At 39.8% G+C, this 26081-nt stretch overlaps 1 protein-coding gene across 2 annotated transcripts in view; it reads right to left on the reverse strand.

Annotated features, from left to right (window-relative positions):
- The window catches only part of DNAH9 (dynein axonemal heavy chain 9), a gene marked incomplete at both ends in the record, with an annotated part of 338928 nt that overhangs the window by 249075 nt on the left and 63772 nt on the right, over positions 1-26081 (reverse strand). For both annotated transcript variants that reach the window (XM_081272229.1, XM_081272228.1), the window contains 4 exons: positions 668-798; positions 3159-4029; positions 12093-12259; positions 13480-13702. In XM_081272229.1, the coding sequence (XP_081128355.1) occupies positions 668-798; positions 3159-4029; positions 12093-12259; positions 13480-13702 (1392 nt within the window). The remainder of the gene's footprint in view (positions 1-667; positions 799-3158; positions 4030-12092; positions 12260-13479; positions 13703-26081) is intronic.

Consider the following 26081-nt stretch of genomic DNA (forward strand, 5'->3'; position numbering starts at 1 on the left):
GAACACAGGATCTGCTCGTTAAGTGTGCCTAGACCCAAAGGTGCACACACATTACCCCAATGCAATCACAGCTGGCCATCCGTATCCACAGGTTCTGCACCCGAGGACTCCATCAACCAACTGTGGGTGGAAAATATTCAGAAATGCATCTGTACTAAACATGGACAGACTTTTTCTTGACATTATTCCATTGACAACACAGTATAACTATTCATATAACATTTACATTGTATTAGATATTATAAGTAATCTGGAGATAATTTAAAGTATATAAGAGGATGTGTGGTGATTATACACAATACCATGCTGTTTTTACATGAGGAACTTGAGTATATGCAGATTTTTGCATATTTGCAGGGTGTCCTAATTATCTGCAGGGGATCCAGTGGATGCTGAGGGATGGCTGCATATGCAATATTTCAGATATATACAGAAGTTAGCAATAGAAATGCTTAGGAATGATTGCAAACGCACATAGTCACACATTCACATTGGTAGCAACACCCCTAATAACAGCCCATATTACCCAAACAATACAGGAAAAGCAAGAGGCACTCACAGACACTCATTCACACACTCAGGCAATTAAATAAAGGCCTCAGAGATAGAAGAGGAAAGGGAAATACTGCCTCTTTCATGATGAAAGGGGCAGCAATTGGACCATCACCTGCTCTGAATATCCTCCAGTTTTTCATAAAGACCCGATTTGTTGGTGGCTTCCACAACATTTGGAGTTTTCTGAGCATCATAAGCTAGCTCCTTAAAGTCAAGGTCGATGCCTTCAAATCTTTTAGAATCCTACAAATAAAAAAAAATGTGAAAAAAAAAATTAGCAAACTGTTCCCTTCAACTCCAGGAAGCTCCCCACATATCAGAAGCAGAAATCTGTTCCTGGGCCATCCTATATAGCAATTGGACTCCAAGGAGGAAATATGTTACCTTGAAACAGAAGTTCTCAGACATCTCAGTCATGAAACCCCTTGATTTTAAAAAAAAAAATTGTTGAAGAGTCCAAATGGCCCTTGTTTATGTACCAAACATGTCTATCAGTATTTTATGTCTTATAGAATATTTTTTAAAAAACATTAAGTATTTATTAAAAAATAATAAACCCATTATGATAGCAAAAAATAACATTTTTTAATCTAAAACAATTATATTTTCCAAAACAAAAAATAACTTAGAGAAAAAGTGGTATCCTTTCACTTTTCTTTTTTCATTAAAATTTAGTGACTGACTTAATAGAAGTTAGTAGGATCCTCACATCTGATTCTGCACTGTTTCGTGATACTACAGCCTCCATAGCTCCATTGTACATTCATAGAAGAATGAGAGTAACAAAGGCAAATGATGTTTCAGTATGATCTCTAAGATGGTTTTATTTTCGAGCATCCCTTCGAAAGGTGTCAGGGACTCCCCACCCCCACCTCAGGCATAAAATACATGATTCCTAAGATGAGTGGATCTAATGTGTTTTCTAGGCTCATGAAAATATTTATATAGCCAAAGTAAAACTTTAATTAGATGCCATCATCTATCTCCCTCTGCAAATACATACAACCTTGCAATGTTGGTATGATGATTGAGAGACTATTATATGCAAAGCATTTCAGCCCAGCATCTGGCACTTAGCAGGAGTGTGTGGTTTTATTATTATGAAACAATAATCATAAAGCTATGTGCTGTGTGCATTGCTTTAATGAACTCTCTGAAGTAGGCACCAGAATTTTTCCTAATTTACAGATGAGGAAACCAAAACACTAAGAGGTTAAGTAATTTTCCCAAGGTCCCACAGCTGAAGGTGAGAGAGTTAGGACTGAAGCCCAAACCTGCCATTCTTGCCCCCTGTGATCCACATCATCTCCCAGGAAGGCTTAAAAACTAGATGCTAGGTAAATTATGCTCCCTTAATAAGATGTTCTGCTCATATTAAAAATGAAACTGCATCAAGGTTATAGTATTGAAAATATCTAGTAGGGATGTTTGAATGAAAAGAGCTGAACAGGAAATTGTAATTACACTGAGGGCAATTATGTGAAAATAGGTATATACATGCACAGAAGTTGGAAGATATTCACAATGAAAGAAAATAGTTACCAGTGGGGGTGAGAGATTATGACTGATTTTATTGTGCTTTGAAATCCCTTCCGTTATATTGTTAATACAAAGAAAATAAATGTATTTTCACACTTTGTACACAACCTTGTGGCACTGTTTAGATCCTAAGTCCTTTAATATTTTTAATGAAAAGTTCTCAAACATCTCCTACCAAAGTCTCCACCTATGTTCTTGTCTGCTTCTAATTAAGCCTGCTCCTCTTCAATCGCTGACATTTGAGATAAATAAAATCTGGCTTATTCAATAAGGCTTAATTACAACTGCTATGACAGAATGTCCTGTTAATTTTCACTGCACGTGTACAACCCCTAATCTACATTATTACACTAACTGTGCTTTTGTACCATGAGATGGAAAACTGCAATGTTCTGATGGGTTGTGCTTTAATTTCTCAACAAGACCCGGACAACCAGTGACATTTTAGAATCACACTAATTTGTAAGCAAAGAACTCAAGGTGCTGAAGATGTTTGGAAAAAAAGAATTGGAGTCCATTGAAGGAGGGGTTAGTGAGCAGCATATTCATTAGGGCTAATTAGAAGGGGCAAACACAAGAAGAACACGTATTTTAGGGAAATCCATTGTTGAGTATTTAGCTGACAGCTGGCATTGAGTGTGTTGGCAGAGACCAGGGGTTTACAGAATGGCTCACTGCTGAGAAAGGAACTTGAATTTGTCTGGAAACTCATTTTTGGTTAGTACCTGCATTTTAATGATCTACGGAGCAGCCCATGAGGAGCTCACTCCAAACAATATTTGCTAATATTTTCCACCTCCTTTCTTGTGTGCATTTAAAAGGAGAGAGGAAAAAAATAGAATGATAAAACCAATTCTTCTTTCTTTTTTTAACGCATCTAAAGACAAACTGATTAGTGTGCAGTGCATTTCATCTCCTCTCTTATCCTCTGCTTGATTTTTGGTTGTGGATGTGGTAAGTTGTGGGAAGAGCTCTCCAAAGCAAGGAGGCAGTAAAGGAAAGAATCCAGATAGTGTAGGACCTGGGCCAGAGAATAGACAGAGTGGGATTTCCTTAGCGGATACCTGGGGCAGCTGAGCCCGGATATCATCCGATCCAATGAATATACTTTCCAGGTGAGACCATGTGCGCTGCACCTCAAACCAGGTAGAGATGACGGCATCCGCTGTGGACAGCTTCTTCTGCCAGCCAGACACTTCCTCCAGGAAGAAAGCAACATACTTGGACATCATCAGGTTCTGAAGTTGGACTTGATTGTCCTCCAGAACCTCAATGAGGTCTTCATCAGACTGCAACAAGGGGACATTGGTCCGTGGGTGGGGCTCATACTGGAATTCCATGCCAGCCCAGGTGGTCTGCAGCTCCTTTAAGATCTTCTCCATACCCATCTCCTTGACCGCCTTGTCCACGATGCCCCGGACCTCATCCTCAAAGTGGTGCAGCTGGAGCTGCAGGAGGTGTGCAAGGGTGGTGTCCTTCTCCATGGTGAAGGTCATGCCGGTGGCCTGCACCAGCTGCCTCCAGTGCCGCTCCCGGATGGCTGGATTCTGCAGCTCTGCCACGGCCCTTAGGGAGGTTAGGGTGTTCAACACGGTGCTTTCTAGCCCTGTAAATGCATCCCAGGCCCTTACCTCCTTGTCAAGGTTACGAATGTGCCGGGTGAACTTTTTGCACTCCAAGTCCATGGTTTCCACGTTGATATCCTTCCACGCCGTGGTCTCCCAGGCATGGATGCAGGAGGTCACCATCCCAATGGTGTCCCAGAGCTCCTTCAGCTGGCAGGCTTCCTTCCTGCATTGGCGCAGTTGCTTGTATTCGGGAACATTGACCTCAAACAAGCTGGCGGACTCGGAAATGGAGGCCATGGTGGATTCCATCTGCTGGATCTTGATATGCCAGGCATCCAGCATTGGATGCGGCTCGATGCTATCGAACCTACAAAACACAATGTGTTCCCTTGGTAAGTACAACACACAGGGTTGGACTCCTAGAATCTCCAAGGTAACACCAGATGACATCTTTAAATGCTTGGTATTCTAGGGAAGAGCAGTGACTTTCACCAAACCTTCTAGCCTTGGAAAGAAAAGACTTTCAGGCAAGGTTGGGGTGTGGGAGCATTCAAGGGGCACACCGGGCTTCGATCCTGTCTTCACATCTGAAAAGGTAACAAAAATATTGCCTAGTCAGGTGTAAGCTAAAGCTGGCCTTGAACTTGTGATCCTCTGTCCTTTATTTAGCTTCTGCAAGACTGCTTGACCTAAAACAGCATGGTCATGTTCCCGCAGAAGCTGGAAAGCCACAGCCCCTTCCAGAGAACTAGTGGTGGCCAGTCTTTAAGTGAGAGAGCTGACACTTAGAAGTCCAAGCCCGAACTGCTCCATCTAGGGCCATGGCTCTCAGTCTTGGCTAAAAGGATCTTCTAGGCACTTTAAAAGATCCTTATGCCCAGACTTCTCCCTAGACCACTTAAATGAGAATCAATGGAATTGGATCCAGGATCTAGTATGTTTTCCAACTCCCCTGGTGATTCCAATATGCCAGGGAGGAGCTCACTCCAGTAGATTGCATCAGCATTAGATGACAGTGACCCAACTTGGAGAACCACTGTTAGTAGTCATGAAGGCTGAGTTCAAAGTCCTCCCTGGAGCCCTAAATAGTTACAGTACCATTTGGTGGTACTGAGGATTGAACCCAAGGACGTTCTATCACTGAACCATATGCCCAGCCTGCCCTCCCTTCCGTCCGTCCTTCCTTCCTTCCTTCCTTCCTTCCTTCCTTCCTTTCTTTTTTTTTTTTTTTTTGAGACATGGTCTCACAAAGTTGCTAAAGCTGGCCTTGAACTTGTGATCCTCCTGAGTCGCTGGGATTACAGGTGTGCACCAGCAAGTTAGGTGTTTCTTAGGATATGGAGGGGAGGTAGAAAGGAAGAGAATGACACACAAGTTCTTTTTTTTTTTTTTTTTTGAACTGTCCCTTCTTTCAGTAGCCTTTAGAAATATGTGACTTTGGAAATGGAAAGTCATCCTAATTAAAGTCATTAAGTCTTCTACCTGAACTGCTTGCCACTTATGCCAGGTTACCAGGTGACACAGTGACAGTTATGCATATCATTAATTGAGTGTCAGATTAACTTGGATGTGTGTTATGTTTGATTCCCACTCATTCATCTAAATCCTTTTGGCTCATAGACTGCAGTTGTAGATCTACATCATAACAGAGTGAGACCGAACATCACTTCTCTGTCAGTGATATTCCTCAACTCCCAGGTATTTCAAAGCAGAACACAAGCCTGGAGTTTTCAGAGTTGGAGAGCACCTTCTGTCTACGTAGATGAGAAGCTTTATCCCCCGTGAGGAGCAGCAGATGAAGGACTAGCTGGAAAGAAGAGAAACATCTTCATGGCAAGTGACCCACCAACCAGGATCACCAAACGAGAGGATTGTTTTGTGCATTCCTTTTCAGAGACTAATTGTTGGTCTGTGTAGGTTCCACTTTTTATCTTGACTAGAGGGAACTTGGAATGTGAAATCAGCCTCTCGGTGTTAGGACAAGATCTACAAAATTCAGACAAACTCAGGAAGCCTGTTTAATTTATTAATGGACTCTGATCCAGAATAACTTATTAGATATGATCTATTAGAGTATTTGCTTGGTACACAGAAGATAATAAATGCTTGCTAACAATTCCTTCCATATCATGTACGAACATCCTTAAATCAATGTTGGTTCCTTAAATATTTGTAAGAGGTAAGTATTTGTCATACCTATTTCAAACTTCATTCACCTCTTGGCATAATTTTTGTTTATTCTTTAAATTTGTAGATAGTCATCTTCCATAGTTCAATGTGCATAAAAAGGTTATTTGGCCTAAGCTTTGAAAGGAACTTCTAGACATGAGGACACGTAGTCAGTCCTCTTATCATTTCAAAACTTTAGGGCAAATTGTCAGAATATTCATATACTTGATTCATGTGTCTAATAAATCTGAAGCAGTTCTCGAAACCTGGGGGGAAATGATACAGCTTAAGAACAAGAAATTGGTAGGAAGGAAAAGGGTGTGCTGAGTCTTTGAAACTGAAATAATAATGCAAAGAGTATTTGAATCCCAAAGAGAAATGGCTGAGAAGTCTGCATGAATAAAACTATAATTAAGAGGAATGGAAATATGGTGCTCCTGTGCATGATCTTGAAAGAGTGATTGATGTGGGCTGCACCCAAACGTGAGCTTAGGGAGAGAGAGAGAATAAGTGACTTCAGTTGATTTTTTTTGGGAAGCTAGTTGTTGATCAATGTCAATGTCAGTACCATATCTGTACAGAGGAGGAAGGTAGGCACACCTCTGCATAATCCCCAACAGGTACATAAATCTCAGCCTGTCACCATCCCAATGGTGTCCCAGAAGTTGTGATCCTCAGTCCTTTGCATTCTGTTCCTGCCCATCTCAGTGGACTGTGGGGCAGTACCATCTTCTATCTACTTGTCCATACTGAAAGACGTGGACTCCTCTTCTCCCTCATTGCCACCCATCCTCAATCCATTCTGCTGATTCTCTCTCAATTCCACTTCTCTCTCTCCATTATCTCTTCTACAACTTCAATTCAGGCCTTGCCAATTCTCATCTGGGATGTTGTAGCCTCCTTTCCATTAAGTACCTGGTATTGAGTCTGTCTTGCTGTGGCTTGTCCATACCCACACACAGTAGGATTTATTTTATGGGTGGGTCCCTGACTTACGATGGTTTGACTTTGAGTTTTTTGATCTTAGCATGGTGAAAACATGATATTCATTCAATAGAACCTGTACTTTAAATTGTGAATTTTGATTTTCTCCAGGATGACACTCTCTCATGAAGCTAGACAGCCTCTGTGAGTCTCAGGTGCCAGTCAACTCCATGATTGTGAGGGGAAAGAGCAGAGACTCTACAGCGAGCCATGTTGCTGGGTGGGGTGCATTAAATATGTACTTAATGTGAACTATCTGGACATAATTCCATTGGTTGTCCAGCTGTTTCTGGAAGTTTTCAGCCTCTCTGCCTTGGTATATATTGTTCTCTTTTCTAGAATACCCTCACTTGACTCTTCTTTTTTTTTTTATCCCAAACTGCTCTTACATACTTGCCATTCGCTCAAACACATTTTCTTCCAGAGAGTACGAGCTGCCTCAGTTAAGATGGTAGCCAGTACATGAATTTTATTACTCATTATTGAAAGTGTTCATGAGGCAGTAAATCTTGGAGGTCAGAGAATGCATTTATCCCAAACTCCCAACACCTATGCCACTTTTTGCTAAGTCTACTGCTGAGATCACAGCTTTATCTACTCTACAGAAGCCTAATTGTGTGAATGAGTCAGAATAACTGAAAGAACAGGGTCAACCTGAACAAATATCATGGCTTAGGATATGGATATGTTCTTGGGAATTGAAAGACTCTTACTGCTCTTTTCTCCAGCTTTTGAAGAGACAATAGACACTGTACCAATGGAACCAAAGCCCTTCTTTCCTCAAGCTGTCTGCTGTGAGGTCATTTGGAAGGCCTCATTTTCTCTAGTGGTCACAGATAGAGGACAGCTGCCAATGGGAGGGTATCTTCAAGAAGATACTAGCTCTTCACAGAATCTGGTTGCCAGCTGAAAACACTAATCGTCTCCATTCACCTGGAGCTCACAGACAAAGAAATCCCTGTGTTACCTTGGTCTTGGTATAGAAGGATTGTACATCATGGAGCCATTCTTTAAGGTCAGAAAGACTGTGCTCAAGGTCAGAAAGACCAAAGTGAAGTGGGGAAACTGCCAGAAGCATGCAGCATTCCTTCTATTTATGAAGGAGAATTAATCACCAATTTCAAGAGTTGTAGAAAGTCCTTGCATCTGGGTATGGTAGTTTAGCAAATTACTGTGAAGTGTGAAAACTCAGCTTGGCATATGCTGGTATAATTTAAAGTTAAGAACTCAAGGAGAAAGTGAAATTTGATTTGGACATGAAGAAGAGGGAATCTCCACCCAAGCAACCTGTCAGATGGCAAGATACTTATTTTCCTTTTCCTTCTCCAGGACAAGGACATCAGAAGCTGGGCTAACCTGTGTGACCTAACCTGAAACTTCCACTTACAGAGAGATGCGCCAGTCTGCAGTTTAGAAATTCATAAATGTTCTAAAATGGAAGGAACCTTACACACCCAGTATCCAACTGTTCTAAAAACTCTCACGCACCCAAGTAAGAAGCAAAATACACGAGTTGACACCATTTAAGATTCCCCTTAGCAATAAATCCACGATTCTGCTCCAATCCTAATGGTTTTCTTGACAAGAAGAAAAATACATCAAAATTGCAGTAACGTTTGGTTTCCCACACTGCTGTGAGCAGTTCTTTTCAAAGCATTCTCTTCTAAAGATTCATCTGCATGTCAAATTAACAGATGTGAATTTGGAAAACCCAGCTAAGAGTAGCAATATCCTAAAAGCCAGCAGATACGAGTGCAAAGAAGAAAAACAAATGCAGCTATTAAATAAGAATAAAATAAAAACCCAACAGCTGATCAATACACACCTGATCTAACAATGAATGGGGGATACCACATTCATAACAGACATACAGCAGTGTAGGGATTCTGACAGTGGAAATATACAGGGAAGCATTCCTCTGGTAAGCAAACTCCCAGGGGGTAATAGGCACCCTGTTTCCCATGCTTAGGATGCTCTGCAGTTTCTCCTAGGAACCAGTAAGATAACTAATTACATGTGCAAGATCTAGCTGCTGTGGCAATACCCTGCATGAGGAGGCTCTATGCTAGCGTCTTATCGGCCTTCACCTTGATCTCGGGCACATCGCTCCTGGGAATAAAGGAACTTGCTTGCAAAATAACTACAATGTTTCACCAAGCCCTGGTGCTCCTGGACCTGCCCACCTAAGGGTAACTTCAGACAATGGGCTTTCTTGAGAGCTGCACAAAGCTCCTAGCATTGCGTATTGTAACTGCAAAATATAACTGGAGAATAAGCAACCTTATTGATACAATAAACAATAATGTAGTTATGCCACTTGCAAAATGTAACTTCGGAATAAGCAAACTTATTTGATACAATAAACAATAATGTAGTTATGCCACTAATGACCTAATGTAACCTATTGGTATAAATAAATCTGACTGCTTAGAGGAGCAGCCATCTTTCCTGCCTCTGCACCTTAAATCTGTGTCTCTTTTTGTTCTCATTATACAACAGCCCACCAGTGCGGGTTTCTTTTGTGCTGTCTCAGAAGTCTCTCTGGGAAGATATTTTTGCAAACATTTGTGGAATTTGTGGGAATGTTTTTGAAAAGGCAGTTGAGGCAAAAAAACATAATGTTTATGACTGCTGCCATTGAGGAGATTGTGGATAACACCAGGTAGCTCAAGAGCCCACTTTCCCTCACCAGCACTGACTCTTCACAGACAGTGTTCAACCTTGAAAATTCAATTGCATGCCCAGAGGACAGCCAAAAGAATAAGGCTCGGACTCTGAAAGAATAATCCCCAAGTGAGTTCTACAAAATGTTTTGAGCAATAGCTGTTTCTTGGGAACAAGGTCTTGGTTCCTAAGGCAATGATTCCAGGACATAGAATCATTTCATTTCAAGTTTTATTCCCTGGCATGATTGTTTAAAGGAAAATAGTTGCTGTCCTTTATAGAGTAGTGGTTCTCAACCTTGGCTGCACATGGAATCACCTGGGGAGCTTCACAAAACACTGACACACAGGTTTCACCTAGAGAGTCTGTAGGATAACCTGGACATTGGTTGTTTTAAAAGCTCCCCAAGTGATTCTTGTGTGCAGCCTAAGATGACAGCACAATTGCTTTCAAGTTGTGTGTTTAATATATTTATATTTTATGGGTAGTTCTGTCTGTCCCTGACTCTTAATGGTCTTCTCTTGTTCTTTACAGCACCAAGAATAAAGCTTTGAAAGTGGCAGCTGCTTGGTGAACGTCAGGTGAATGAATGATGAGAATGAGCTCTTACTGAGGGCGGTGGGGAGAAGGGTGTGAGGAGAAACTGGTCAATGGATACAAAATCACAGCCACCTGGAGGGATGAAGTCTAGTGCTTCATCACACAGAGGTGTGGCTGTAGTCATGAGTGCTGTGTGACATAATTCAAAACAGCCGGAAGAGAGGAGTCTGAGTTTTCTCATCACCAAGAAATGATAAATGCTTGAGATGATGCATACATAGCCTCAGAGTCCCGAGTTGAGCATTCAACAAAGTATAAATGCATCAACACATCACACGGGACCCTATTAACGATATGCAGTTGTTATCTGTGAATTAAAAATAAATTGACAGAAAGAATAGGCCTTAGCTGGGTGTGGTGCACACTTGTAATCCCAGCAGCTCCGGAGGCTGAGGCAGGAGAATCGCAAGTTCAAAGCCAGCCTCAGCAATGGCAAGGTCTAAGCATGTTAGTGGGACCCTGTTTCTAAAAAAAAAAAAAAAAAAAAAAAAAAAAAAAAAAAAAATAGGGCTAGAGATGTGGCTCAGTGGTTGAGTTCCCCTGAGTTCAATCCCTGGTACCAAAAAAAAAAAAAAAAAAAAAAAAGAGAGAGAATAGTCCTTTTCTAAGTTTTTCCAGAACAGAGAAATCTTCCTAGACATGACACTTTGAGTCAGAACAGAACCAGCACGCCACCAGAGTTGGTCACCATGTTGTCAGGCACAATGTTTAATGCTTACAGAAGTTCTCTCTTTCATCCTAATCATAGGTAGATACTATGATTATCTGCATTGTACTGAAGGAAACTGAAACACAGAAGTATTAAGTAACTTGCCATAATATAGGAATAAGTAGTAGTTTGGAAATTAGGCCCCAGAAAGGCAGAAGCTTCAGTCATTATGCTACATTCCCCCAAAATAAAGTTGTAATATTTTTTTGTTGTTGTTTAGTTTGTTGATTTGTTATCTTTTAACTTTCATTTTCTTTTTCTTTCTTTTTTTTTTTTTTTTTTTTTTTTGGTGGGGAGGGCTGGGTATTGAACCTGGGGCGTTCTACCACTGAGCTACTTCCCCAGCCCTTTTTATTTTTTAATTTTGAGATAGGGTCTCACTAAGTTGCTGAGGATGTCCTCAAACATATAATCCTCCTGCCTCAGCCTCCCGAGTTGCTGGAATAACAGGCATGTGAGCCCTTGTGCACGGCTTGCTTCACTATTTCGGTGGATAAGTAATATTTGAAAATAAAAAAAGGTTCTTCATTCCTTACATGAGGTATTTCCAAATCTGTCTACTCAGCCAGAAGCTCAGTTCTGGGACAGAAAACAGATCATAGAGCTGGAATGAAGGGAGGAAAGCTACTCCGGCTAGCATATAGGTAGACAAAGGACCATTCAGAACCACTTGTCCTCCTGGATGGAGCCCATGGTACCGAGCTGTGCACTGAGAGACTGATAGACTTCTCCACCAGGCAGGGAAGGTGCTGGGAAAGGGACCCAGGTGTGTGTGCTGGGTGTGCACATGTGAATGGTCTTCTATCCGGTGGTTGCTGTGTTTGTGTAAAAACTTACAAGTAGAGAGGGGTCCAATATTACAATAGCAGAGAAAACTTCCCAAAGAAAATCCTCACCTGAATCTTTCCCTTAGGCTACCAAAATGCCTTTCAACATAATTGAATATTTTTAGTCTGCCTTTTTTTTTTTTCCAACCCCAAGAACAGAAGTCTATAAGGACTTAGAGTGCTAAAGGTTTAGTGAAATCCTGAGATCACTTCACCACAGGTGATACCCTTGCAAATGGAGACATAGAAGGTTCTAGATTATTTTTAAAAGAAAAAAAACATCCATGTAACCTTTGATCATGCAGGTCACAATAGGACTCTGCCCACATTAGCACCACATCTTCACCAAAGGGCTACATGGAAGGAAACACCATTGACAAGTTTTCATCTGCTGAAAAGTGGCAGTAAGACCACCAGTGACTCAAAGACTACAATGTCCACAGGAGAGAGGGCAGCAGGGGCAACGGTGGTCCATACCGGAAGGGGGCTTCCTTGTGGAATTGCTCCCAGAATTGCTGTTGTTCCAGGTCGAAGGCTGTGCACCTCTGACGGAGGAGGGTCACTTCGTTTGCCTGCAGGGGGGCCACCTGCTGCCTCACAGTAACGGCCATCTTCTTTATGTTGCTCCATTTCTCAGGCAGCTCCTGCAAAGCAGACCTCAAAGTGGTCAGAACCACAGAGCTCCCTCCTCCTGCAGGCCTGAAGCTGGACTTCACCCTGCTATGCTCATCTCTGCTCTGGGATCATACGTGATGTGGTGAATTCATTCATCCTTCTCCATGTGCCTGATTTACCCTGCTGTGGCCTCCTCTGCCACTATGGCCTACTCCTGTCTCCCTCTCACCTTCATCCTCCAACCCTGCAACTTTTGCTCTTTTCTTTATTCTGGCTCTCTGATTTTCTTTTATGCCCCACATTTCCTTAGAGATCATCTTAAAAATCACTCAGACCTGCTTGTTTCCTCCAAATCAGAAAGTTGGCTTATCTCTAATTCTGGGGGAAAAATTATCTTCTTCCATATTAATTCTCTTACATATCCCCAACATCACATTTTTCTGCATTTACGGAGTTTCTAGAGTGTGCTAGACATTACATTGTGCTACACATGATAATTCCTTGAGCAATCATCAGACCCCATTTTTTAATTACTTCACCCTGCTTTGCCCCACTCTCAATCCTAATACTTCTCTTCTTATTGGTGCATTATGATTATGCTTAATTATGGGGTTCATTGAGATAGAGGCACACATGCATGGTGCATATTGGACCTGCTTCATCTTCTACACCCTTTCCTTTCCCTCCCTTCGTCTCCTCAGGTTTCCTTCCTATAGTCTGTGGGTGTCTCTTCTATTTATATGAGGTTCCTTTTGTCCTCACTAGCTGCCCCATGTGAGACAGAATGTGTAAATCTTGATTTTCTCAGTCTGGCTAATCTCACTAAGCAAACATAATTTCCTTCTTCTTTATAACTGAATAAAAATCCAGTGCACGTGTACACACACACACACACACACACACACACACACACACACACATTACATTTTCTTTATTCATTCATCTGTTGATGGACATCCATGTTGATTCCCTAACTAGGCTATTGTGAGTTGTGCTGCCATAAACATGGGTATGCCTGTATCACCTTAGAACACTGACTTCAATTCTTTGGGATAAATACCAAGGAGGAGTGTAGCTGGGTAATATTGTGGTTCCATTCTTAGTCTTTTGAGCAACCTCCAGGCTGATCTCCATGGTGGCTGTACTAACGCACATTCCCGCCAACAGTGCATAAGTGTTGCTTCCCAGCATTCATTATTTGTATTCTAAACTTCTAGTTCCTTTAAAAAGAACACACAAACACACTGACCTCCAGTTGCTCAAACACGGCTTCCGGCAACTCTTGGTCATAGGTCTTCAGCAATTCGATGGTTTGCTTGAGGGGCTCAAACATCTCATCAGTACTGCTCTGTCGTTCTTTAAGAGCCATAAGGTGTCCCATGATCTCAACCAATCCTTGGAAATCTCCTTTCTCCACTTTCTTGAGCAAGCCAATCTCGCTACTTTTTATAAATACTTCAAGGTCAGCCAGGCTGGTGACACAAACAAAACATGAGAAACTGAGAAACTGAGGTGACTCCCTTTTTGAATAAAACCAACCTCTACCTCAGAGCAAGGCCTGTCCAAAGGGGGAGGGGGATGACCCAGCATTCCTAGGCACATAGCCACCCTGCTGAGTCATTTGTCTGTAAATAACAGGAAAGGCCTGAAGAGCCAAATACCCCTAATTACAGTAACCAGATAGCCTTGACTCAGCAATGCAAGACCAAAGAATGCTTGAGACCTAGTTTCGGACCATAGCAATAACCAATCAGAGTGAGACAGGGAAAATACCTGAAATGCCAGATGACCCCCCAGTAGTTTATGGTGGTTGATAACTTGTTGGGAAACCATGTAGTTTAGCACGTACACCCCTCGTGGCTTAAACCAATCAGTTCAAAAGAATCCCCCTCTTGTACTAACCAATCACCCCTACCCAACTTGCTCCCGCCAGTGAATGTGCTAATCAATGTTAAGAGTTGTTATTTGATTTTTCCAGGGTGTGAAATGATTTGCTGTGTGATGTTATGATGCATAGATTAGCCCCCCCCCAAAAAAAAAAAAAAAAAAAAACCTATGAATCCTCACTGAACTAAGGGCTGGGACTCACTCCTTGGGACTTCTGTGTTGGAAACGGTTGTGAGTCCAGGCTCGAGCTTGCAATAAAGACTCTTGTGTGATTGCATCGGATTCGGCTCCTGGAGGTCTATTAGGGTCCCATGAATCTGGCATTACAAAGCCAATCTCCTTCCACTCTTAGAAAGGAATATTTAGTTTATTTCCTGTTATGGTTTGGATGTGAGGTGCCTCCTAGAAGCTCATATGTGACACAATGCAAGAAGGTTTAGAGGAGAAATGATTGGGTGATGAGAACCAATCAGTGAATTAATCCACCGAGGGGATTAACTGAGTGGTGACAGAAGGTAGGTAGGGTGTGGCTAGAGGAAGTGGGCATTGGAGGCATGCCTTTGGGGTACACATTTTGTATTTAGCAAGTGGAGTTTCTCTCTGCTTCCTGATCATCACGTGAGCAGCTTCCGTCTGCCCTATTCTTCCACCATGGTGTTCTGCCTCACCTTGAGCCCTGAGGAATGCAGCCAGCTGTCTATGGACTGAGACCTCTGAAACCTTGAGCCCCCAATAAGCTTTTTCTCTTCTAAAATTGTTCCTGTCATATATTTTAGTCATAACAGAGAAAAAGCTGGCTGAAACACTTCCCTAACAATAATAACTATTGTTACAGACAGCTTACCGTGTGCCAGGCACTGGCTGGGTAGACCTGTGCCCAGAGATGAATATGGTGTTTTTCACCAGTGGGAAAACTATGAAAGACCAAGGCTGAGACTTGTGCCATTAGAAGGAGTCTCAGAAGACATGGCATCTGAATGTGCTGTGTAGCCTCAGGCAGGATCCTGAACCAGTAAAAGGTTATTAATGGAACAACTGGTGCAATAAGGTCTAGAAGTGAGTCACATCAGTATTAACTTCCTGGGTTTTGTCATTTTACTATTGCTACATCAGATGTTAAACAGGAACTCTTGGTATTATTTTTGTATTTTTTTTTTTTTTTTTGGCTAAGTCTGAAATGATTTTAATGTGGTCAGTCCAGTCCAAAAATAAGACAATTTTTAAAAAAATGTAAATGCTTTGCCTCTGAAGTCACACACATTTACGTTTGGTTTTGACACTTATTAGATAATATGACCAAGGCCAAGTCATTTAACAACTCTGAGCCTCAGTTTCTTTACCCAGATGATTGGACGAATGATTTCATCCTCTCTAGGGATTGTGAGAGTTAAATGAGGTTCATTCTGTAACTCAACAAATATTCACTGAGCATGTATTGTGAGGTTTAGTTACTTCCAGATCTCGAAGTAGAATGATAAATAAGATGAAGTCTCTGCTTGTAGGAAGCTTATTTTTAGTGAGAAAAGTAATAGGAGTCAAATAAATAGAATAAATTGCGTATTTTCAAATAGTAATGAGTGCTAATGAAAAACATCAGAATAAAGGAATGAAAACTCATGATAGGACTGTTTGTTATGGGATGACAGCAAAGACCTTGCTACGAGGTGATATTGAGGTAGAAAAATAATTGATGTAAAGGAGTGAGCAAAAAAAAAAAAAAAAAAAAAAATACATGGGAGAAGAGAACTCCAGACAGAGAGAATGGCATGATCAAAGGAACTGGGGCTGGGTTAACTTTGGTTTGTTTGGGGGAAAGGGCAAGAGTAATGGTGGCAGAAGCCTAAAGGTCACAGGAAGAGGCCAAAGAAAAAGATTCGGAGGACTAATGAGGGGTCAGATAACATAGGGCCTTATTGGCTATAATTCCAGATTTTATTCTAAGTAGAAGAATTCTGAGTGGGAGCATGACTGATCTAATTTACATTATGAAAAGATCGGTAGCTGAAGGACATCAGATTTTAGCTGCAGTTTGTGTGGTGATGGCGGCAATGTTGGCGGGAAGACAAGAATGCAAGCCAGGAGGGTAGTTGGGGACTATTAGGGTTGTCCTGGTGACGAGATTGCCTTTGACCTGGATGGTGGAGGTGAGATGAGGTCAGATTCAAGATAATTTTGTACATGGAGCCAATAGGGCTCAGGGAGGGATTGGAAGAGAGGTGTAAGGAATTGAGAAAAATAAACATGACCCCCCGGGGCCATGTGGTAAAGGGTGACATCATTTACAGACATGAGGAAGTCATGGGAGAGGCTAGTTATTTTTGTGTGTGGGGGAAACGGAAGAGGAATATGTCCTTAATATCTTACATCTGTGATCGCTAGCAGACACTAGACACGAAAGCAGATATTGATTAGGAAGTTAGGTGTAAGTTGGAGTTCCAGAGAGATGGAACTTCAAAACAGAGACTTGGCAGTTATCAGCACATATACTTTTAGTTTCATCCATTGATTTATTTGTTGTTGTAGTGCTGGGGATGGAACCTAGGGCTTTTGCACATGTTTGGCAAGTGCTCCACCACTGAGCCCCATAGAGGTTTTTCAAGCACAATGCTTGTAGATAAAGAAGAAAGCCCAGGACTGAGGCTACCATAATTTTAGTATTTTGAGGATTTGGAGATGAAATGAGCCCAGAAAAGGAGATGAAGAAGGTATAGCCAACCAGGTACAGGGGTGCATGCCTAGAATCCTAACTATTCAGGAGGCTGAGGCAGGAGGATTGCAAGTTCAAGGCCAGTCTCAGCAACTTAGTGAGATTCTGACTCGAATTTAAACACTTTAAAAAAAAAAAAAGGCCCAGCTAATGAGATGCAAGGAAAAGAAGAAAAGAGAGGAATCCAGAAGGCCACATGAAGATCCTGTTAGGGAAAGTGGGAGGATTAACTGTGTCAAATATTGCTGAAGAGTAAAAGTAAATGAAAACATGATGACCACTGGACTCAGACACATGAAAAGCACTGGTCATTTTGACAAGAAAGGTTTCCATGGGGACATAATGGCAAAGGGTGCATGGACAGTAGTCAGAGGATGACAGGCTTCCATCTCTAGTTGAACGGAGTTCATGAAAATATGAGTAATCCTCTCCACAAAATAACTGAAATACTTAGGTGAAGACTTCAAACTGGATTTCAGATGCATCTCTAAAGTGGCATGAAGTGAAGGAATCTCTAGAGGCTGAAAATAAGAACACTTGGAGGTAGGCAGGCTCCACAGTCGCTTTTACATAAGTTTCAACCAAACCTTGGAAATCTTAAGCTTGTATTTTGGTTGCTTTATGGGCTGAAGAGCAGGTGACTTGGCCTAGAATTCACTCAGTGTGAGGAAACCAATAGGAGGGGACATAAGAGGTTGGGAAACTTGCCAAGGCCTCCACACTGGGTAGACATAGCAGGTTTCAGTCCAAGTGGTCCAGGCTTGGTAGAGTCCCTTGAGGATTGCCGAGAGCAAATGCAAATCCTTACTGGAGAATGACAACTAGGACCAGTCCTCAAAGGACTCCCCACAGGTAAAATTCCAAAGAATATTATTTTCTTGAAAAAAAATCACAAACCAGATGTGGGGGCACATGCCTATAATCCCAGTGATTCAGGAGGCTGAGGCAGGAGGATAGCAAGTTTGAGGCCAGCTGGGCAATTTAGTGAGACCATGTTTCAAAATAAAAAAACAAAAAAAGAACTGGGGATCAGGCCAGTGGTAAAGCATCCCTAAGGCCAAACCAAACCAAACCATAAGATGCACAAGGAAAGAAGTCACCATGAGTAGGAGTCGAATGGAAAAATAGTAAAATTGATACTGAAAAGATTTCAGATAGTGAAATTCAGATGCAGAAAGAAAAAAAAATGTAAAATGTGATATGTTTACAAGACATAAAGGTTCTCGTTTAGGGGTCTTGCTTTTTTGCTCTGTCCCACATAGCAGGAGAAAGTGACCTTCTCTGTAGTTTCTTGGTCATCAATTCAAGACTAAGAAAAATAGCTTCTTCCAACTATGGCCGATCAGTCTACACAGAAATGCTTTCATAAGGAACCCACCTCAGAGCCTAGATAACTTCTTACAGTCTCTGTAGGTACGTATCCCTGTACCTGACCTGGCCTGACTTGCCCTTTACATTCAAGAATAAATTTGGTGTTGCACTGGGAATGAAGATGTGAATGCTGTGTAGACCTTTGTATGGAAGGATGGATAAAGAAAAATCACAAAATTTACTGAGCTAAATAACCACAATATTGTGAAAGTTAAGAGTATTAACTCCAGAATTAGGAGAATTATGTCTTATGATGACTTTGTTTTGTGAAGAGAAGTGTAGGAAAAGTTTTTCATATATGTCCTAGCATTACAAAAATTATTATACAGATTAAAAGGCAGTTTCAGGACAATGAGACCAATAATTTTTTGTAGGCCTGTATATGTTCTTTCAATAGCACAAAAAAAAATGCTTTCAAGTTGACGAATCAAAACGTGTCTAAAAAATATTCTAAAATATTTTAAATAATTAAATAAAAGAGAAGCTTCAACATTTAAGCAAAGAATAAAAGAGCTTAAGTACCATCAAAGAAATATTTAGAACAACCAAGTAGAAGATCCCAAAATGGAAAATATAATTAAAATTTATATTTCAAAGAATGGATTAAACTGGAGATGGATACAAAGTTGAAAGAGAAAATTAGGCTGCTATATGATAGAAATGAAAAAGGAAGAAATGTAAGTTTTAAAACATAGGAGATGGTGAAAAGATTTGAGATAAGTCTAGCAAGAGCCCTACAAGGAAGAAATCGGGAGAATGGGTTAAAAAAAGGGGGGTGGTGGTAAAAATGTGAGGATAGTCTGGCTAAGAATTTTCTTGGCTTGCTGAAAGACAATGAATGCAATATCAAGATGGTACAAACAGATACTAGGTAGAACGAACATAAAGAAACTCTCATACAGATACTTCAATATGAAACTGTGCATTATTTAAAAAAATCTTAAAATTAGCTTCAGAGCAAAAACACATTTTTACAAAAAAAAAGAAAGAAAAAGAAGAAGTAGAATGATGGCTGATTACTTAGCTGCAAAAATGGATGCTGGGACACAGTAGAATAATATTTTTCAGCAATCAAAGAAATTTTATTTTTCCAAAACCATTGTTTTAAAGAACAAGGGCAAAATAAATACACTTCAGATGAAGAAAGAATGAGTGTTTCATTCATAGATCCTTATGAACAAACCAAAATTGATAGACTTCAGCAACAGGTCTGTAATACAGAAAGATATAAGGAGCAATGATACTGATAAATATGTTACTGAATATGAAAAGTGGGGGGCTTGGTGGTGGAGCACTAGCCTAGCATGTACAAGGTCCTGGATTTGATCCCCAGCATTAAAAAAAATAAAAAAGAAATCAGGTATAAATATTTAAAATAATGTATACTTAGAGGAGTTTCAATAAATAATAAAACAATATCTAAATTACTAGAAATGAAAAGATCTAACTTGATGAGTGAACAATAGAAATGGGACTATTCTTGTTTTGTGTTTTTTGAGGATAGTAGACATGCTGGTACAGTTATTTATTTTAAGGATGCTTATTAAAAAGCTGTGGAATGGGAGACCTACATAGTATGACATTCAAACTAGCGGAGGGAAAAATGAAATAAGAGAAAGGAAAAGAAAACATTTAAAAATTCAATCCAAGAGGAGACCAGAAAGGAGAAAAAAAAGAAAAGAAATAGAAAGCACATATTAAAATGGTAGAATTAAATCCAAATATAGTACAGTAAACATTAATGAGGAAAGCCTTCCAGTTAAAGATAAACATTGTTAAAACGGATAAAGAACTCAGTTCTACACTGATTATAAAAATCTCTCAGCGTAATTGTACGGCAAGGTTCAAAGCCGAAGGATAAAAGAGACACACCAGGAAAATAACACACAAAGGAAAATTGGTTTAATGTAGTTAACTACATTAACACAAGACAAAACAGACTTTATCAAAAGAAATATAGCTAGTGACAAGAAAGATTCTTTAATGTCTGGTTAAATGGTTCAGTTTTTGAGGAAGACATAAAACTTCAAACTCTGTAGGCCTATAGAACATAAACTAAAAATATAGGAAACACAAGGGGACAGAATTACAAGGAGAAATTAGCCATATTTAAACAATTATCTTGGTAATTGATAAATTAAACAGATTGAAAAGGTCAGATTTGAATTGAACAATTAACAAGCTTGATGAAATAGGCATGCACGGAAATTACAGTAGCTATAAAGTACACACTCTTTTCTAACGTGCAAAGAACATTTATAAACGTTGACTACGCTGCAAATGTACAAAGCAAACTTTGACAAATTTCAGAAGGCTGTTATTACATCCTCTGACCACAATGCAATTAAGTTAGGAATTAAAAAACAGAAATATAACCAGAGAAAAAAACCCATATGTTTGTAAATTTAGGAAGCTCTAAAACCATTGTAATGAATATTTCAAATATTTAGTACTATATAATAATGAAAATATTGCTTACTAAAACTTGTGAGATATAAGTAACATTGCATGTAGAAGGGAATTTATACCTTAAAATGCTAGCTTTCGAAAAGGCAGCAGGCTCAAAATCAATAAGGAAATCACCTATCTGAAATAAGCCAAATAATAGAAAATAAATCCAAAGGAAGAAGGAAAATTAAATAATAAACATAAAGTAATAAATTATTGAAATCAAAATCAAACTATAGTAAAGAGAATCAATGAGTTTATAAGACAGTTCTTTGTATATCTTTGGCAAGACTAATCAAGAAAGGAAGCCAAAAGCACAAAATAAAAATGAATAGAAATGAAAAGGGTCATACCATAGGCTCTGCAGAGATTAAACAGTTAAGAGGAAATTATAAATTTTACGACCATAATTTGATGGCATATATGAAATGGATACATTTCTAGAAAACATGGTTTACTAAAAGTGCCTTACTAAGGAAGAAGAAATCTTAATATCCTTATAACTATTACAGAAATTGTAGCTTACAATCCTCTCACAAAGAAAATTACAAGCCCAGATGCCTCTATAAAAGATTTAAATCAAATTTTCAAGGATCAAAAAATTCCAATATTACACCAGCTCTTCCAGAAAATAAACAGGAAGGATTAATTCCTAACTTATTTTATGAACGCAAAACCATGAAACCCAAATCAGACCAAGATAGTGTTAAAAGGGAAAACTGAAAGCCCATCTCCATCACAAACATAGGTCCAGCAACGCTCGGCAAGATATTTGCAAACAAAATCAACCACTGGATATATTGGAAAAGATAAAACTTTGGTTTATCTCAGTCACGCTAGGTTTAGTTTAATTTTGGAGATCAAATACTGATGTTCACCACTTTAAACATTTTGAGGAAATAAACAGAATTATCTTAAAGGACTTAGAAAAAAGCACTTGATAAAATTTTACATCCACTTATGCTAAATGCTCTTAACAAATTAGGAATAGAAGGAGAGTTCTTGAATCAGATAAAGAGAATCTATTTAAAAAAAAAAAAAACTCATGGCAGACATTATACTCAGTAGTAAAAAGTTGAAAATAACTCCTCTAAGGTCAAGGGTAAGATGGGATGTCTATCATCACAACCTCTATTAAACATTATATGGGAAGTCCTAGCCAGTGCATTAAGATAAGAAATGGGGTTATAAAGCATCAAGACTGAGGAGCAAGAAACAAAACAGAAACCTGTCTGTGACGAGGATGTACACAGCAAACTCAAAGATTATACACAATTATTAGCATTAATATTTTGTTAATTGAGCAGGGTGGCTTGATGCAAAATCAATATTCAAAAATCAATCCCGTTTCCATAGAAAATCTGGGGAACATCATGCTAAGTGAAATAAGCCAGGCCCAGTAAGTCAAGAGCTGAGTGTTTTCTCTCATATGCAGAAGCTAGGCCAAAATAAGGGAGGAAAAAAAAAAAAAGGATGGATGGGGGGGAACTTCATGAAAATTGAAGAGAGATTAGAAAGGCAGAGGAAAGGTGTTGGGGAGGGGAAGGAGGAGGGATAGGAAAAGAGAAGAATGGTGGAATGAAATTGGCCAAATGAGGCTATGTACATATGTGAATAAATCATGGTGAATTGGACTTTTAAGGACACCTATGAATCACTCATTTTAAAAGCTATAAATAAATACAAGGAAGATCAGTAGAAAAGAGGAAAGAGAATGGGTGTGGGGGGGCAGGGGGTGGGAGAATTGGGAAGGGAAAAGGGACGTACCAGGGACTTAATGGACCAAATTATATCCCATGTTTGCACTATTATGTCAAAAAGAACCCCACTACTAGGTATAACTGTAATGCACTAATAAAAACATTTTACACTAGGAATCAAAAAAATAAAACACTGAGGAATAAATCTGAACAAAGATATTCAAATTATTTTAAAGGTGACCATTACAAAATTTCACTGGTGGACAATGAAAGGACATTAAGTGGAAAACTAGCATGTTCTGGAACAGAAACACCCAACACCAGGAAGGTGGTAATTCTCCTCAAATTGATCTATATATAGTCAGTGCAAATGCAAACAAACTCTCAATAGCCTTTTTCTCTCACACACTGATGAGTTGTATTGAAAAGTAATGGCCAAGTATTGCCCAGATATTCTTCGTGAAAATGAACAAAGCTGGAACTTGCCCTACCAGATACCGGGATTTATTACAGATACAGAGATTTATTATTACTGTAATAAATCTGGTGATTGGTATTTCAGTATTCATGCAGCCACAGACAAGGGATTACTCAATGTGAAAGAGAACGTTCTGAAATTTTAAAGGAAAATAAAGGTTCCATTAGGATCTCTGGGCAAAAGGGGATTCGTTTAACAAAAGGGGATTCGTTTAACAAAAGGGGATTCGTTAATACAAAAGAAGAACAACCTAGGGGTAAGATGGACACATTTGGTTACCTTGACATTAAGAATTATTCATCAAAATACAATCATTCCTCAATAACCATGGTGCATGGGTTCTGGAACCCCTCTGGATACCAAAATCCATGGACACTCAAGTCCCTTATATAAAATGAAATAGTATGTGCCTCTATCCAATGTATATTCTCCCATATTTTTAAAACATCTCTAGATTATTGTAATTATTTAATATAATGTATATGCTATGTAAACAGTTGTTATACTGTATTTCTTAGGGAAAATGACAATAAAAAATGCCTGTACATATTCAGTACAGATGCAATTTTTTTATTTTTTAAAAATTTTTTTATTTTATTTTTTTTATCAAAAATTTTATTTTTGATCCCTAGTTGATTGAATCCACAGATGCAGACCCTATGGATAAAAGGGCCATCTAAACCACAAATGAAGAGAGAAGACAGACCACAGAATGAGAGATGATATATATATATATATATATATATATATATATATATATATCTACAAGGCACTAATATATATGTAGTCTCTTATCATATGTATTTACTTATATATATATGTGTGTATATATATGTATATATATATGTGTATATATGTATATATGTATATATATGTGTATATATGTATATATATATATATATGTATATATGTGTATATATATATGTATATATATATATACACATATATATACACTTTCTCCTTTTAGATACGACAGATATGGCAGTCTGTTCACATGCTATTGAGAATATACACAGGAAAGAATAATTTTGGAGATAGGGAATATTTAGGGTGCATTATTAGTCCATTTTCTGTGTACTGGGTACTTTATAAAGGAAAGAGGTTAATTTTGCTCATGATTTGGGTGGCTAAAGGGGGTCCAAAAAGCACAATGCTTGTCGGAAGCTGCCACATAGGAGCTGAGCGCCCCCTAGCTTTGAGTGAGGGAAATGTGGAGACTGGCTTCCCTGACCAGGAGGCAGGTGGGTCTCCATTGCCTCTCAGCAGAGGAGCTCAGCTTTGGGAGTGGGTGTTACCCAGTGGGAGTGGGCTGCCCCTTGTAACATGAGCCCTCTTCCTTAAATGGATAGAATGTTCTTTCAAACAGCCTCCCCCAATAAAACCTGGGTTCAAGTTGTGCTCCCTTCTCTTTCTTGCCTGTCTTGCCCCCTGTGTGGGAGTTGGGTCAGAGGGGCTATCTCAGAACCTAAAGAAAAAGGTAAGTAATTTCTCTTTGTGTGATTATTTTGTGCCAGCCCAGTTCACCTGGAACAGCCTTGACAGATGTGTCGTGTATTGCGACAGAAGCTGACTTACTTGCAAGGGCTCTCTAGCTATATCACAACAGCGAAAAGAAATATGGGATTCAGTCACATGCAGAAGGGGCCAAGTATAAGGTGCAGTTGCTGTCGTGAGAACTAATTCACTTCATGAGACCAGCATTAATTCCTTCCAGGTGATGCTCCCACGACCCCAAACCTCCCCACTAGGTCTCACATCTTAAAGAGTCTACCTTCCCAACCCAGCCAACCCTGGGGAAAAATTTTCAGTACACCAACCTTCCGGGAATACATTCAAACCATGTTCAAACTATAATCCTTGAGTAGGTAAAAGAGGTTGGACTTCTAAAAGCAAGGACAGCTTATCCTCTGTCCTAGGTGGGGAAGATGGATGTAGAGCTTCAAATGCAGGTAGGCTGACAGACTTAGTGAAAAGCTGAGCTAGTTCTCTCATGATTTCTTTTATTTTCTCAGTGAAATGAGAAGCAAAGTCAAAAGGGCAAAGAGGATGATTGAAGTTTGAGAAGAGCAAGGAACAAGGAGTCTGGGAGAGTTAGGAAACTTGTAGGAAAATGCAAAGGGATTTTTAAATTTATTTTTTAATTGATTCTTTTCAGTTTTATATAATATTAGGATATATTTTGACATCATCACAAAAGCATGTGATATAATTTGCTCTAATTCAGTCCCCAGCACTTCCCCCTCCTTCCCCTTACTCCCCTCCTGCTACTCGACTGATCTTCTGCAATTTATTTACACTTTTCATAAGTGAGTGTTTTGTGGATGTATTCGATGTCGGGATTCACTGTGCTGTATTCATGTACGTGCATATGAAAAATCAGTCAGAATCATCCACTGTTCTTCCCTTTTCCCATCGCAAAGGCCTTCTTGAAATGGATGCTCATAAATGTAATGTGATAAATATTCAAACGTAATTCTAGCCAGGAGAATAGTTTGTTTTTGTTTGGCAAAGATAAGCTGCTTAGGAGCAGATGTGGAGCACTTGAGTTTAAATAGTCAGGGGTTTGCAAAGTGGGAATGGCAGGGAATGGGGAGCTTGCATGATAGACATGGGGAAGAAGTTGGGGTCAAGGAATTAGAACTCCTGATGGGACTGAAGAATTCTGCATGGCGGCTGCAGAATGGGAAGATACCAGATGTGGTCAGAGAATGGAATGTTATACCTGAACTTTTTTTTTTTTTTTTTTTGTACCAGGGATTGAACTCAGAGGCACTCAACCACTGAGCCCCAGTCCCAGCCCTATTTTATTCTTTACTTAGAGACAGGGTCTCACTGAGTGGCTTAGTACCTTGTTTTTGCTGAGGCTGGCTTTGAACTCTATATCCTCCTGCCTCAGACTCCTGAGCTGCTTGGATTATAGGTATGAGCTACGGCACCAGGCATACCTGAGCTTTTGAAGAGAGTGCAATTGCTTCCCCATCTTTCCCTCCTCTGACTGACAGCCCAACGTACAAGAATGTAGAGGTCACATGGCAGAGGTAAGGGGCACTGGAGTGGGGTCCATTAAATAAGGGACAGGTGTAATGGAGACTCTATGCTGATGTTGGGTCACCAAGGGTGATTGTTGGGCAGAAGGGTGGGAAAGGAGGAACATGAGCCACATGGAAATATCTGCAATGACAAGGAAGAATGACTAAGAGTGACTGTGGGAATTACAAGTAGCAGTTAGCACTGTCTGCCAGAAGTCACTTCAGAGAAGC

Source organism: Spermophilus citellus (genome assembly GCF_964194105.1).
Source record: "Spermophilus citellus genome assembly, chromosome: 17".
Taxonomy (NCBI): Eukaryota; Metazoa; Chordata; class Mammalia; order Rodentia; family Sciuridae; genus Spermophilus; species Spermophilus citellus.